We start from the raw sequence: 15790 nt of genomic DNA, 5'->3' as shown, positions 1-15790 counted from the left end.
AAGCTCTTATTGGGTCAAATAAAGTGCACGAACATGGTGATAGACAATTTGCACGGTAATACTCATGGATCCCACTGTACCATTACTAGTAGTAAGTACGCATATAAATAATAATCTGTGTGTATGGAAATAAAACGTCATATCAAAACCACACAAATAAGTTCATATTTTCTATTTTTAATCAAGAATGAAACTTTTATATCCTGGAGTTAATCAAAATGACACGATCAAGAGGAGAAATAGAGTAGTAAAAATGAATCTTAAATGATTATGGTCTCTGGTATTATATGAATGTGAAAAGTATATCGTGATGATTGCATGGTATGATATTCAATGCTTTATGATTTTTTTTGACAAGATTGATATGCTTTATTTTAATTCGCTTCTTGTGTCACTTTTGGCAAATTTGTGAAGATGGGGATGAGTGATGATATGATGAAATTGATGAATGGACATTCACAAACATCCATGCCCAGGCCAGGATTCGAACCCGGGACCCCTGCGTCGTAGCGCGGTGTGCTAACCACTCCGCTATGGGGGCCGGCAAATGCTTTATGTCATTGGTTAAGGTATATGTGGCATTTGTTTGGTATAGTGTATAGGTACACCACATGAACTTGAAATATGAGGTTTTTGCAGTTTGCTTATGTACATCTAAGATTTCTGGAAATATGATTCCATGAACGCCTAATACAATTCGCCATTGAACTTCATTTTGATCGGCATTACCGATCCCACTGCAGAAGAAAATATAGAATTAAATTTTCTAACGCCAGTTTTGCAATTTCTTCTGCGCTCAGCCAGTGTAAAATCAACAAAATATATTTATTTTGATAACAAATTGCATTATTTAGGCATTCATGGATTCACATTTCATAAAATTTCAGTTGGATGCTACCCAATCTCAAGAAAAGTGTCCAGGTAATAAGTGTAACTTCAACTTGAACATGACATGACATATCGCACTTTAACAACTGTTTCCAAACTTGGTAGAAATAATCACGTTTCGAACTTCGTAATTGGTGTATTAAAATCATTTTCATAACTGATAAAAGTGAACAATTATAGAGCAATCTTTTTTTCTTATTTACAGGAACGGCAACATTGAAATCTGAGCAGAATGTCGTCAGATGAAGGAGAGTGTCCGTCAGGCCTGCTACTGCCAATTCTTAACGAGTCCGAATGGAATGTCGGCGTCAGAGCAACACTGTATCTACTAGGCCTTTTGTACTGCTTTCTCGGAGTGGCCATCATTGCAGACATTTTCATGGGAGCTATCGAAACCATCACAAGCAAGACGAGAAAAGTTTATCTGGCTGCAGCTAAGGAGAACGAACCAGAAGTTGTAGAAGTCAGGATATGGAACGACACGGTTGCTAATCTGACGTTGATGGCGCTCGGATCGTCAGCACCGGAAATTTTGCTGTCTGTTATAGAGATTATTGGAAAGAATTTTGAGGCTGGAGAACTTGGACCTGGCACCATTGTCGGTTCTGCTGCTTTTAACTTGCTTATCATCTGTGCCGTGTGCATTATTTCAATTCCTGATGGTGAAATTAAGCCGATCAAGATGATTCGAGTGTTTGCTGTGACGTCGTTCTTCAGTCTTCTAGCATACTTCTGGCTTCTTGTTATCCTGAAATTTATTACGCCAAACGTTGTGGATCTGTGGGAAGCTATAATCACGTTCCTGTTCTTCCCGATCCTGGTTTTGGTAGCATTCATGGTGGATCGGGACATGTGTGGATTCCCGAAAGTCTTTCAGCCTAGCAAACAGCTGGAGTTGGGTAACTTCCAGCCCGGTGAGTGTAAGTTGAATTTTTCCGTTCTTTTTTAGCTCGTAAGAGGGAATGACGAGTCCAACAACCCACTCAGATGCACTAAAACAGCAAAGTTCGCTTTTTTGTCCTTCACTAACGTCTTGCAGAGAACAGCACTTATGTATTGCCCTGTCGTGCAATGTGTTCTGTCGTAGAGGGTAGGTACTTATGGGTGAGTGTTGATTTCTTGTTTATAGACTGTTTATTGTGTAAACCTTAAAAACGTTTATTCTTCAATTCACTTTATCAACTCTTACACTGACTGGGTGCGTTTCAAAACACACTATTCTAACGAAATGAACGTGCTCATCTCGTGTTATGTGGTGGTATCCAGAATTATCTAAGATTATTCTTGATGTAGTCAGTCGCAGTGTTTTGCGTATGGAAAGTTTGCACATGACAGCCAGCAAGAGTTATAATAATTTGGAGTGAAAAGGCTGTTATTTTGGAAAAAAAGTGAAATGTGGTGCATATTTTATTGTTCGTTGAACCCACATTCTAAAAGGAGTTACAGACACAACGGTCTCATGCATATAGCTTGTGTGCATTAGTAAGAAACATGAATAGGTCGCACAGTTGTAGCAGAAGCAGATGAGTTTTATGCTCTTCAGTCTGTGCGTTCCACGCGAGAACGAATTTCATGAAGTTCACTGTACGGGACTTGTGGAACGACTGTGTTGCACAGGGCGAGGCAAAGTATGTTACATAGGTGAATGGTCACCACAGTCGCCAGACCTAACACACTTGGATTTTTACTTGTGAGGACAGAGTTGAAGTGAAATCTGTTTACGTAAACGTAAAGGCTATCGTGTACGCTAAGAAAATTAGAGCCTCAAAGAAAGGATCACAGGCGCCATCTCCAAAATCACTCACCCCCCTCTCCACACACACTAGCAGACATCTTATGCATGTATTCAAGCAGATGGTGAGCATATTCGGCATGCACTGTAATGTACTGTAACTGGAACCATTACTTATCAATTTTGTGTGTGTGTGTGTGTGTCAATGCATGTATTTGTTTTCCTATGTAACCTGACTTTTGCCTCACCTTGTACTGCCCCGCCGTGGAAGACGAATCTACATGCGAAAGGAGAGGCAGATAGAAACAATGCTGTCGATTTCAGATGAGCATTTCGTTTGTCTTCGTTCGGTTCTTTACTATTATCGCTCGCCTTGTTGTGTTTGTGATTTACGATGGCCTTTACAACTCGTAAAATGCCCTCTTAACGTATTTATCCGGCGACGTTACTGCGTGAGACCAGAGAGGTGAAACTTCAATGTTGTTTCAGAAGCAGACAATCTTCGCAGTACCTGGTTTCCGTTCCACCTCAGCCGTCATCCCCATTTTGCTACTGGACTCTTCCAGTTAGCGCATGCGCCTCACTCGATGCATGAGTGTCTTGAAACGCACCCATTAAATGTTCAACCTACAAGGTTTCTTCTTTAATTTATCTTACCAAACACTTCTTCTCGTTAACAGGTTTATTGGATTGTAATTTATTAACATTTTAATAGTTTGAGCACATACTTATTTTATCAGAGGACATCAAGGCGAGGAAATTATCTTAAACTTTTGCTCGTTGAGGTCTAGTACGACGTCACAAGTTCAAGGGGTCCCGGTGGAGGCACATAGTGGTTCGGATCCCACTTTAAACTGTAGGTCCAGTCCCGATTGGGACTTGGCAGTCTCGGTCTCACCGCGAGTCGTAAGACCTTGTATGCTTCTCGATCTTTTCCTGATTTATAAAAGTTTATCTCGTTTACGTCTCTGTCTCGAAAGAAAAGTCTCGTTATTGTTTCTGTCTTGAAAATCGCGTTAGTGTCATTGTTTCGAAAGGGAAATCTCGTTGTAGTTTCTTTTGATTGATTGATTTGGTGTTTTAAGTCCACTTTATGCACAGTAAGGCTAATCGGGACTGGACCTACAGGTTAAAGTGGGATCCAACTACTATGTGCCTCCACCGGGAATCGAACCCGGGACCCCTTGATTACAAGGCTACGACGCTACCACTGCACCATAAGGAAGGCCTAGTATCATGATTGATAATGATCCGCCACCTTCATGCCCTCTTATGTGGAGTGCACATTTGTCTGTGTATACAGCGACACTCTGTGTCTATATACAGGGGAGTCTGTAAGTTCGTAACAACCTAATAACGACATATGAATGTACAGTGTACCACACTACGATGAAAGAGGTTCCAGGTTGAAACCGTAGCCAGATTATGAATATATCATTGTGTTTCTCATCTTTTCACCCTTATGATAACGAATACACCAAGAGTGGAGAAGTGAGTAAAAAACATCACCATAGAAATAGAGAAACAACACAATAATTTCTGTGTCACTATATCATGATGGTCGAATGGACAGCTTCTTTCTGGGGGGTAGTCTTTCTCGTCCACATTTTAGAATATTGAAGTAATGTGACATTATGATTAAAAATACATACCTCACAAATAATTATGAAAATGTATCAACAGTGAGAGAAGGATTTCAAGTATTTCATGCTTATTTATTAAAAATAATAGCAGCCACCTATATTGTGAATATTTATCTGGGGCTACGTACGAGTATAAAACAACATTTTATAAATTTCTTACCTTGAATACTTCATTTGAACAGGAACTCCATTCTTCTCTCCTTCTGGGTAAATTTCATGTTCATGTATTCATTAAATGTTTCTTCTGACCACTCTTTCAGAATAATTCTTTTCTCAATAGGTAGAACAGCGAGATTGCACAACCTGACTTGCCTTTTATTTGTGCTGAGATATGACTTAATCTTAACAGCACAGAAACTTCTTTCAACTGTAGCCACAAATACATAATTCAGTCACTCACTCACTACACTACAGGCACGACTTGCCTTAAAATAAATTCATGTACCAAGGAAACTAATTCTATCAGGACATCTTCCAATGTAATTTCGGTTTCAACTGTCTTTGTCACTTCTTATTTTTAGCTAGTCGTAAACCATCTCCTGTCAGCCAACATCTCTCCCCAACGTTAAAACAGAGAAACTTCTCGTCACCATGGTAAGGCATCAACCCTGGTTGTTTTCAGAGGTCAACGACTCATTCTCCACTCATCTACAAGTGTTCACTGGAACAGTGATGTTCTTGCCCAGAGGGTAATTTTCCTGTCATATGTCACTCTTTCACACTTTCTAGAAATTGTAAACAGTTTTTGTGTGTGTTTGACCAAACAAACAAGCAAACAAAAATAATAGTAAAGCAAGAAGTCATGTCGAATTTTTTTAGATACTTCCCAAGTGCGGGACACCACATATGATCAAAATACCATCTCTCAACTCGTGCCATGCATTTTTGAGATGTGACACTGATAGTTAGTGCATTTTTTGGTACTTGTTTTGAAAACATTCGCCCTTTGCATACTCACCCTTTATATTAAATTGAAATGCATGATCTGTTTTGGAATACAGAAAATAATTCTCATGAATGCAAATTATAATAATCAACACATAACATTAACGTTTTTATCTGGTGTATGACTAATACTTATGAAACGATTTTGTCATGAACAGAAAGCACTGAGAATTCCATTTGTTGCATGATGTTATTTTAATGTTACAACCTTTTTTTAACAAGCCAGGAATATATTATATTGTTTAGATGCATCCTTTGACTTAAACATGATTATACCATTGAATATACATTTTCTTCATTTGATAACTTTTTCATGCCTTTTTTCATCAATCTTTTTATAACCTATAAATTCTTTATATTAAATTTAGTTTTATACTGAAGCAACGATCAATTTTCTTTTTGCATGAATGTGTCTTTTAATGTAATTCAACATTTCTTCCATGTTTGTTTTATTTCCTTTTACAGTGGATTGTTGTGTAATATGTGTAAAATTTTCGTTGTCTTAACTGTAAGATATGAATGTCTTGTAAGTGTGTTTCAAATTGTAACCCTTCACATCATGTATGTTATGTTATTCATTCACATGCAAACTCTTATACTCTAAATAAGCTGTCTAATTTTATGTTCACTTAAATGTTCTACTCAATATTCTCTTTAATTTTATTTGCTCTAAGTAACATTTTCTTCATTCACTATCATAAAATACACTATAAACCAAAATTAATACATAAAACCAACATTCAATGTATTATAGTAATTCTAGTATCACAACACTAAAATGTCTTCATGTCACCTGTCTTTAATATGCTTGACTTTCAACGAGTGGGTTGGTAGAATTAAGTTACTTGTAACGAGTCTGTTAAGAAATATTCACCTTAGGGTAGCAAGATAGGTTAGTTTTTTGTAATATGTAGTTATCACAATCGATAATGAAGCATAAGTAACTGTAATATTCAATAAAGAAAATAGCATTTTCGAATCTTCAAAAGATTTCATGTAGGTGTAATAATTAACATGATTATATACTAGTTACAATCAACAGTTAATAATTTTTAATAAGGTTCGTCTTAATTTGACCTATATTTACGGCCATATATATGCCTTTTCTCATTATTTATGTAACTGTTGTAAATTTCGAATATGAACATCGTAGTCAAAATTAATTTAGAAAGCAAAGTTTTGTATCTCAATTGGATGATGTGTTACATGTGACAAATGTATGGAATAATTTGACATTAGAGACAACATGTTTCAAGAAAAGAAAGGGGAAGATTGGTATCCATGTATGTGATATAAAAAAATAATAGACTATTTTTTTTCAATTAAAATCACAAAAAAATATTAAAAGTGCAGATGTAAACTAAAAGAGGAGATAATTAATTTTAAAGAAATGCTTTTAAACTAATGAGTAAAACATAAATTGGCATATAAACATATCTAACATTGTTACAAGTTACTGATACTACACAGTGTATTGTGTGTTAGTGTTTATTTGAATATATTGTGGCTAAACATACAAAATGACATACTCAATCTGAAGTTTAGTACATAATTAAAGTATAAAATGCACTATATTTCATAATCCTCTAAACAAGAACTAGAGCTAGGATGTTCCATACCATTGTAGTTTGTAAATATATATGGACGACAGATGCAAAATAGATCCAAGATCAGATGTATAGAAAAAAAAGTGCTACAAAAACGTTATTTTTTTAAAAAATGTGGATTTAATTGTTTTGCTTTGCAGCTACAATTTTGCACTACCTGTTGTTTTTGTGTATTGAGTAGATATTGTTCTCCATGTTGTTTTTTCTCGCACTTTAGCAGAGAGAATGTTGAAGGATAAGATGTATTTCAAGGATGGGAAATTGGACAAGGATGCTCTGATTGCATTCGTGAAGGAGGTGAAGAAGTACCCTGGACTGTCGGATGAAGATGCAGCTCTGCTTGCAGCTTCCAAGTATGATGACTGTGTATTTACGTTTCTAATATAATTATTGTTATTATTCTTTTGTGGTAAAAATGTATGAAAAGTGCATACACATCCGTACAAAATATCTAAGTACTTAAAATGTAAAAAAAAGGTCAGAATAGCAGGTTTAGTAAATATGTCTTGATTTCCACATAAATTAGAAATATCTGGATTTGTGTTTGTCACATTTTCTACCATTTTTGACTAATTGCTACTATGAGGATGAGTGATGATTAGGTGGAAGTAATGAAGGGACACATGCAAAGAACACACACACACTCAAACCGGTGCATAGACACAGGATCTTTGATGGAGAGAAGAAAAGTCGATTGGCCACCGAGAGCTTGATAGAAATGACTAACTGCTGACTTATGAAAGGACATTTTATATTGGTTAATTTAAGTCCGTTTTCTATTTATTTGGTTAATTACCATGCAATGATCTAATGCCCTCGAAGGGGGGGGGGGAGGGCAGAGTGGTTAACACACCATGCTATGACACCAGGGGTACCAAAGTATTTACAAACTGTGAAAATATTAAGAAAAATTGCAACATAGGAACTAACATTTGGCAGTTATGAGTTAGTTGTAACCAGTGGCGTAGCGTTATAGTACGCCCGGCGTTGCCAGATTTAAAATTTCAAAAATGTGTAAAAATAATGTTAAACTTGACTAATTTCATGGCATTATAATAGCTGTTTTTCGTGATCCGGTTGCAACGCTCCACTAACAACACTCGTTCTAGCATTTTCTTTCAATGCCTTTCCTGGCCGGACGCTGGGCAGGTTCGGCGTAAAGAACTCTATATTCCTTCCTGCCTTTCTGGAGGGAAAGCTTGGATCTCTAAAGTATGCACGCAAATGCTCTCTCGTATGGCAGCGTACGGAACAGAGAGGTACGTGATTGGCTCTAGGGTTCACGTGACCCTTCCTGCCTTCTGAAGCAGACGACAGCGGTAGAATTCCTACCCGGTTCTTCGCGCTCGTGTCACTCGTGCTATTAGATTCTGGCGTGACCACGGGTGTTCTTTGTGAGTGTTCCTTCTTCAATATCATCACTCATATTCATATTCGCGATTAACCAAAAGTGGTAGAAAAGCGAAGTAAAATAAACCAAACCAATCAGTAGTTGGATCACCAACAACAATGACGTCTACTGTTGTTGAGAGGCGCTTGTGATTCAGGTAGGTTTTATAATGACTTGCGTCATACCGAAAAGTATAAAACACCAGAGTTCAAAACATTTGTGGCATAGTGAGGCATCTCATTTTCTAGCTAAAACATGCTTGGATGATGTTTTATTGAAAACCCAGATGAGACTTCAGGCAAATAAACAATACCTGTGGCGACTAATACCATAAGTAAATTATTAAGCAAGAAAGGGCCGATCCTTCCTTCGGACTTGGCGTTCCCACCAGAAATGCCCATGCTACGCCACTGGTTGTAACACAGTTACTTTGCATAGAAGGAAACTTTCTTCAAATTTATTTATTTATATATGCTAGTATTATCCTGCTTAAAAACAGCTGACTGGCCTTAGTACAGCAGTACGTATACATGTAAATACAAAAAAGTCATAAATTTATAATACAAGATTGATTGATAAAGAAGTGACTGTACAAAAGAAATACTAAATACAATAAGAGGTACAATAAAATATGAATGAAATATATACTGCTGGACAATGAAAACCGGACACTTTAATATTTGAGATCTGAATTGCAATAACAGCTCGCAGGTATATTACAGAATGTTCGGCAGATCATGTAGTACCATATGCACCATTCATAGGCTCGGACTTTGTTTATGCATTCGTACTTAATTCAGTTTCTGCAACATTTAGTTAGCCCTTGTACCAAAGCTTTTATCGACCCATTGCGTTATCACAAAAAATGCAAGTGTCCGGTTTTTTTTGTCCAGCAGTATATACTAAAGTATACGTGATAAGTCATTAAAATAGGCCTGATGAATGATTAAAATACAATTGATCTTTAGGCTCGTTGGAAATCATTATAACTACTGACTATGAAGTTTAAAAACTCATTATATTTATAATCTGTAGATGTTGTCAATAACGACCCTTTAGGATGTACTCGATACGGCGTAGCTCGTATAGATATTCTCGATAAAAGCGTAGGGACAGAGTAGCAACCTTCTAAAATTTTCTCAACAAATTTAATATCATTTCTGTTTCTTCTAGCTGAAAGGTATTCAACTTTTAACTTGTTCAATAGGTTGTCATAACTATAAAATAATTTAAACAGTTTAAATCTAAAATATAAATAGGAAAGGAATTTATTTTGTATATTCTCAATGATGTCACATTTTCCAACACGACAGGAAAAATTCCATGTCACAGAACTGAATTCCAGAATGGGTCTGACAAACGCCATGTATTACATAACTAAGAGAAGGTGGAGGTTGTTCAGACCTTGCCATTTGTTTATGACCCAACCTGTCAGTTTTCTACTTGATGACACCATATGATTAAGATGCACCTTAAAGCTAAGTTTCCTGTCAAGGAAAACCCCAAGATCCTTAACATTATGTTATAATTGTAGCAGGAGTGCTGTCTCTTGCGTGAGAAGGTCATTGCAACTGACTTAGACAAGTTGATAGAAAGTTGATTATCATCTAATGTTCACTAGAGTTAGTTGATGATTATTAAAATTGTGAGAAAAATGTTATACTTTTTTTCCAAATTTGCCACTGCATGCATCCATAATGTGTTTCTTTTATATAATATTTGATACTTGATTTATTTCCATCCACTTGATCATATGAGTACAAATAGCACTATAATATGGGATAGGTCAATTACATGTATAATTTTGAGTACGAAAGAATTAACACATACTTAAGCATATTAAAAAGTATAAAGGAGTATAAAATAAAATAACATAAAAAATAGAAGAGAAATCAAAGGTTATGTCTATTAATGAAAAATATGATCTAAGTACTCCTCTGTGCTGTAAAACAAATACTTCATTAGCAAACTCTTTACTGTCATTTTAAATTTAGTTGGATTATAATTCTTGAATTCCTCTGGCAGTTTGTTATAAAGTTTTACACCTTCAAATCCTAGACCTGCAACGATACTTCACACTGAATATATATTGTAAGCAAAGGATGAGCAGACTAACACAATTTTAAAATTAAATTGCAAGTCCTCAACCCTCAACTGGTTTCATAATGTTATTATACTTACATTGCAAGAATTAAGCAACACAACTCAACTTTCAAAATATTATTTCACTTTATAACATTTGATATAAACTCATTTTTGATTTCTGACACAAGACATTTTTAAGTCAATCTTCTTACATATATAACAAAAACGAATTGAAATCAACAACTTAAAACAAATATCGACATTGATACAGCGTTCTTAATCTCAATAGTTCCCTGTTAATTTTATAAACTTGTACGCAATAGAAATAAAGTAAATATTAGTTATTTGTGAATGTAGAAGACAGTCACAGACCGTTATGTGTTTTGGGTGTGCGGACGGTAGAAAGGTGGAGGGAGTTATGAATACGAGTACTGTATTTGTGTATGTCCAGATTTTTTTAGAAGATTTCAGAATTTGTATGAATAAAGTACAATGTTTCTAATATGTACAAAGATGGAAGAGGAAATATTTGAAATTCATTAAAAATTTGTTTCATTGGGCTTGAGAGGGATACATTTTTCATAATATCCGTTTTTGCCAAATAAAAATTTTCTGCATTTTGGGTGAACTGCCCCAGAAAGAGATACCATGTGTAAGTACAGGTTGAATCTGTCCAAAATATACTGTCCTTAAATCATTTAAGATAAAACATTTCTTGCGTGTGTTCTGTACCTTATATGTACAGAATAATAATGGTCTTATATATATTATTTATTACATAAATTGTTGTAGTGTCTCAAAATTAGAATCTGTTCAACTAGGATGTGAGAGATTATGTAACATATTGGTTACGTGCGTGTTACTCACTATCTATAAACAAAAATACGTTAGAGTATTCAAATTGGTCTACTAACGCAAGTGAGTATGTATTCTTATGTGGACGACGTTTTGGAAGCTTTACTGCTTCCTTCCTCAGGTTGTCGTTTTCAGCTCGGAATATCAAGCCATGTCAGAGAAGTGTCATGTAAGAATACTGGGTGAGTATCCTTACATGACACTTCTCTGACATGGCTTGATATTCCGAGCTGAAAACGACAACCTGAGGAAGGAAGCAGTAAAGCTTCTGAAACGTCGTCCACATAAGAATACATACTCACTTGCGTAAGTAGACCAATTTGAATACTCTAACGTATTTTTGTTTAGAGATTATGTAACAATATCTGATATGTTCTAGGTTCTTGAGTTTGAGTTTTGTAATTTTCTTTTTTATAAAGTTCACTTTATGCACAGATAGAATAATCGGGATTGGATCTTCAGTTTCATGTGGGATCGGAGCCATGGTGTGCCTCCACTGGGTATTGATCTCTAGCTTCTTGGTTCAACAAAATTATGTTTTTTTGGAAAGTAACAAGATGTTCCTTGTAATTTTCAAGTAAAGCAGTTTACTTTTAATTAATGTAGATAAACATGAGTGAAATTAAAGAATAGTCCATGTACAATTCATATATCAGGCATGATAGAAAAGTTACGCTTATCTAGAGTAAGGTAACCTAGATTCTTTTTAGTAGCGTATTCTCCCATGTTATCTGCTGGTAAACCAACTTTTTTTCATGTATATAGAAATTGTGAAGTTGTTGGACTTCTGATTTTGTTTTACTTGAGTGTTTTATACAGGGTGTTTCCGGGCTGATGATACAAACTTTCAGGGATGATGGAGAAGGGAACATGTATCAATTTGAGATAAGGAACTCTGGTCCGGAAACGACTTAGTCGAAAGTTACAAGCGAAAATCGGTGTATGAAGATGTAATACTTTTATTACCTGCACAAGTTTCACAAGCTGCTACATTCACAAGAGTTGTTCAAAGTGGCATTCCCCAGCTTCGCTGCAGGCATGACATCGTTGCACAAAGTTCTGGCGTATCCGTTGGAACAACCCCGGGGTTTTTCGAACAACGTCACAGGCAGCGAGAATTCTTGCCAGGAGATCCTCTTCAGTCTCGACAGGTGTCTCGTACACAAGACTTTTCACATGACCTCACAAGACAGAATCAAGTGAGGTCAGATCAAGTGACCGAGCTGGCCACGGAACAGCTTGTGAAACTTGTGCAGGTAATAAAAGTATTACATCTTCATACACCGATTTTCGCTTATAACTTTCGCCTAAGTCGTTTCTTATCTCAAACTGATACATGTGCCCTTCTCCATCATCCCTGAAAGTTTGTATCATCATCCTGGAAACACCCTGTATTTATTATTTATTATATGTAATAAATATATACAATAAATAAGAATTGTTGCAATAAACCAGGTTAAATTTTCAAAATACGCTATTGATCCTTTTAAAACTGATGTTAACTGTGATGGAGCTAATTTCTCAAATGAGTAATTGTTGCTTTTTTACTTTTTGGGCAAAGTAAGTCAATTGATTCTAAAGAGTAAATTTCCACGCACTGCTGTAGATGCTGATCGTATGACAATCTATGTTTCAGGCTTGTGGAATCTCAGCCGCATTCAAGAATGTGGTATCGTATCGGAGCTGTCCGTTCTCTCTCTGGAGGAAGAAAAACTCACCCTCAGTTGAGCATGAAGCTGAAAGAAGTAAGTTTTCAGACACATGCCTATAATTATTGCCTGAAAGTAACATAATTAGGAGAAAAGTTTTAGCTGTTACATACTTACATGAAGTCTCTTTTTAATCCACTTCAGCAAATAGTCTAAAGTGCTGAAGTACCTATTGTAAATTTTTAACAAGCAAACAAGTTACATAATTCCCCCCCCCCCCCTATTGTTGTGATAGTGGAGAGATTCTGATAAAATACTAGCCTGAATATTACTTTATTTAAATGTAATGGACATGTTTGATCATAATTGTAATGTACTCAGGGAGTGGGAGAGTTTAACTCCACTTTGTGCACAGATAGGTTCATCGGGAGCACTGAAATGAAATCCCTGCCAGAGTAGAACACTTAATGAGAAGAGCTAATTTCATAATAAGAATTTTGTCTCTTTTTTTTCCCCACTAGAAATTTCCTACTTCATTGAATGTAACAAAAATTTTCATTTAAGTACTAGTTTGAAGTGTTATAGAAAGTATAATCATGGATGCCAATGTAGCTAAAATGTTAGCACATTTGCCTTTGGTGCAAGTGATTCCAGGTTCGATGCCTTAGTACAGGATCATGAGAGCAGTTGGGAATATGCTTGAAAGATCTGTGTCGAAAGTCAGAGAACAGGAACATACTGACCAACAAAAAGCTGTTTGGCATATCTTTGTTGGCATCGTGGTGTTCAGTTTGGTTCGCCTTTGCTACAGTTATACCAAGAAGAGAAAGACCCTTGACAACTTGCAAATTAGATAGTCACTGGTTTACGGTTTACTACACTTGGAATCACTGCAGAAAAAAAGTGTTCCCCTTTCCTTGTGCCTGAGTACCCCTATGTTGCCATAGTTATAAATTCCCAACTGCTTCATTGTCAGGAAATTGAACAATGTTAAATATTATGTCTTTGCTTTTACCCCCCAACCTTTAGTGCACTCCTGATTTTTAATGAAACCATCCAAATTAAAAAACTCTCCACGTTATAGTGTCCTTACACCATTCTCTTCTTGCTGAAACCGTAACGCATGCCACAATTGACAGTCGAAAGCATTGCCACATCATTTCTCCCTTCTTGTCTACCAGCAGCCTGCCCTCCTCTGGGTATGGTCACTGCATGAGCCAGCGGCATGTATACGAGGGAGGGATGAAGATACAAATGTTAAAAAAGATGGAGACTGAACCAGTGGCACAACCACGGTGGGGGGGGGGGGGGGGTGCAAAGGAACAGACATTGACAGCCAAATGTACCTGCAGGGGGCAATCACTGCCCACAACTTCAAATTGTATGCAAATAAAAACACTTTTCGTAAAATTTTCTTGCTTCGCTCGCAATACCTTCATCTTATCAAGTTCAAACCCATTGCTGGGCGCCAAACGATCTAAATGAAAATATGCTGCAAAATAGATTGATTGATTTGTGGTTCTAAGTTCACTTTACGCACAGAAAGGATAATCGGGACTGGACCTACAGTTTAAAGCGGGATCCGAACCACTGTGCCATGTGCCTCCACCGGGTATCGAACCCGGTACCCTTTGATCACAAGGCAATGTTCTTACCATTACACCATCGGGGAGGCACAAAAGTTGTAAAAGAGAGAATGCATTGGCGTCCCGCGAAATTATTTGCACCCTATTAAATCGATGTTGATTTCAGCCTGCAAAAAAATTGGATTCAAAAATGTTCTTGCTCGCTTCGCTCGCAATGTGGCATTGTTCTCTCTCTAATGCATTGTAAATTATCAGACAGAGAAATAAGACTTGTCTTAATTGATTTTGTTTTAAATCCATGAACAATTGTTTTAAGGAAAGGGAGCATGCACATTTGAGACAATTTATGTAATTTTTGCTGTTGGTTAATGTGAGATAGATGAATTGATTGTGTAATGTATTTAAATAATACATGTTATGCATCAATGAAACTTTGAATACACACACAATTTAGTGTCCACTTCGCTCCATGTTGCATATATGTGAAGCATATCGTGCATGAAAGTTATACATGTTAATGTTGAAAATAATTATATTTGGAATGCATTTATCAAACATTTTCTGTCTTTCAAAAATAGTTTGTGTGCTTATTTTCCTTATTAATGTGAAATTGAACGTGTTGAAAAAATAATTCAAATCGTTTGTTCGAACACAAATGCTGTAGCACCAACTTCTACCCTCTTTCTGCATAATTTACAAGGGTAATAACGTCTTTCATACTACTAATATGTAGTTCGAATCCCAGCTTGGACATGGATGTTTCGTATCATCACTCATCCCCAAATTTGCCAAAAGTGGCATAATAAGCAATGTAAATAAAGCAAATCAATAATAACAATAACAATATAATATCCTCAAAGAGTGGAATTTTGTCGTGCTTCTTACAAATTTCAGCCATCCAGCCATAGCGCTGATGCTAAGAAAACAAATTCTGGATTTTTTGGTAAAATTTTGATTTTCTTTTTCTTCCATTGACTTTCATTATTGGGACGTGCACTGTATAAATTTCACCTCTGCTAAAAGCCCGTCATTCTGAAAAAAGCAAGAAGCAAAACAGATTTCGTCTCTCTGCGATACTTAGTTCTCATGCTACAATTTTTCTTTACGTTGCGGCAAGTTTGAAAACTGCGCGCTTGAAAAGTTCTCATTTTGAGAGACTACGCACACAGGAGAGCTTCCCATCTGATATGTGTTGAAGAATGCTGTACATTTTGGCAACGCAGGGGCAGGATTACACTGCAATCAGCTGATTGCATCACCCATGCTCCTTTGCTCACTTAGGGTTGAAAATTGTATGACAGTGCCAGAGGGTTTTTCTCTTCTTGGTAGAGCAGTACATCTGGAATAACAAGAGTCGCCAAGCGTTAAAAATTACATATATGTTTGTAATGACCATCACTAATGAACATA

The 15790-nt window shown here is 36.3% G+C and overlaps 1 protein-coding gene across 5 annotated transcripts in view; it reads left to right on the top strand.

The window, feature by feature from the left end:
• Positions 1-15790, top strand: part of LOC145999543 (sodium/calcium exchanger Calx-like) — a 173475-nt gene that overhangs the window by 94852 nt on the left and 62833 nt on the right. For 4 of the 5 annotated variants that reach the window (XM_083136537.1, XM_083136540.1, XM_083136536.1 and 1 more), the window contains 3 exons: positions 1094-1808; positions 7033-7168; positions 12782-12890. In XM_083136537.1, coding sequence (XP_082992663.1) covers positions 1121-1808; positions 7033-7168; positions 12782-12890 — 933 coding nt within the window. In that variant the 5' untranslated portion in view covers positions 1094-1120. The remainder of the gene's footprint in view (positions 1-1093; positions 1809-7032; positions 7169-12781; positions 12891-15790) is intronic. The other variant, XM_083136538.1, reaches the window with a different exon arrangement.

This window comes from Lepisma saccharinum, chromosome 15 (genome assembly GCF_977018435.1).
Source record: "Lepisma saccharinum chromosome 15, izLepSacc3.1, whole genome shotgun sequence".
Lineage (NCBI taxonomy): Eukaryota > Metazoa > Arthropoda > Insecta > Zygentoma > Lepismatidae > Lepisma > Lepisma saccharinum.
Note: the sequence above shows the minus strand (reverse complement) of the source record. Positions and strands in the feature narration are given on the sequence as shown.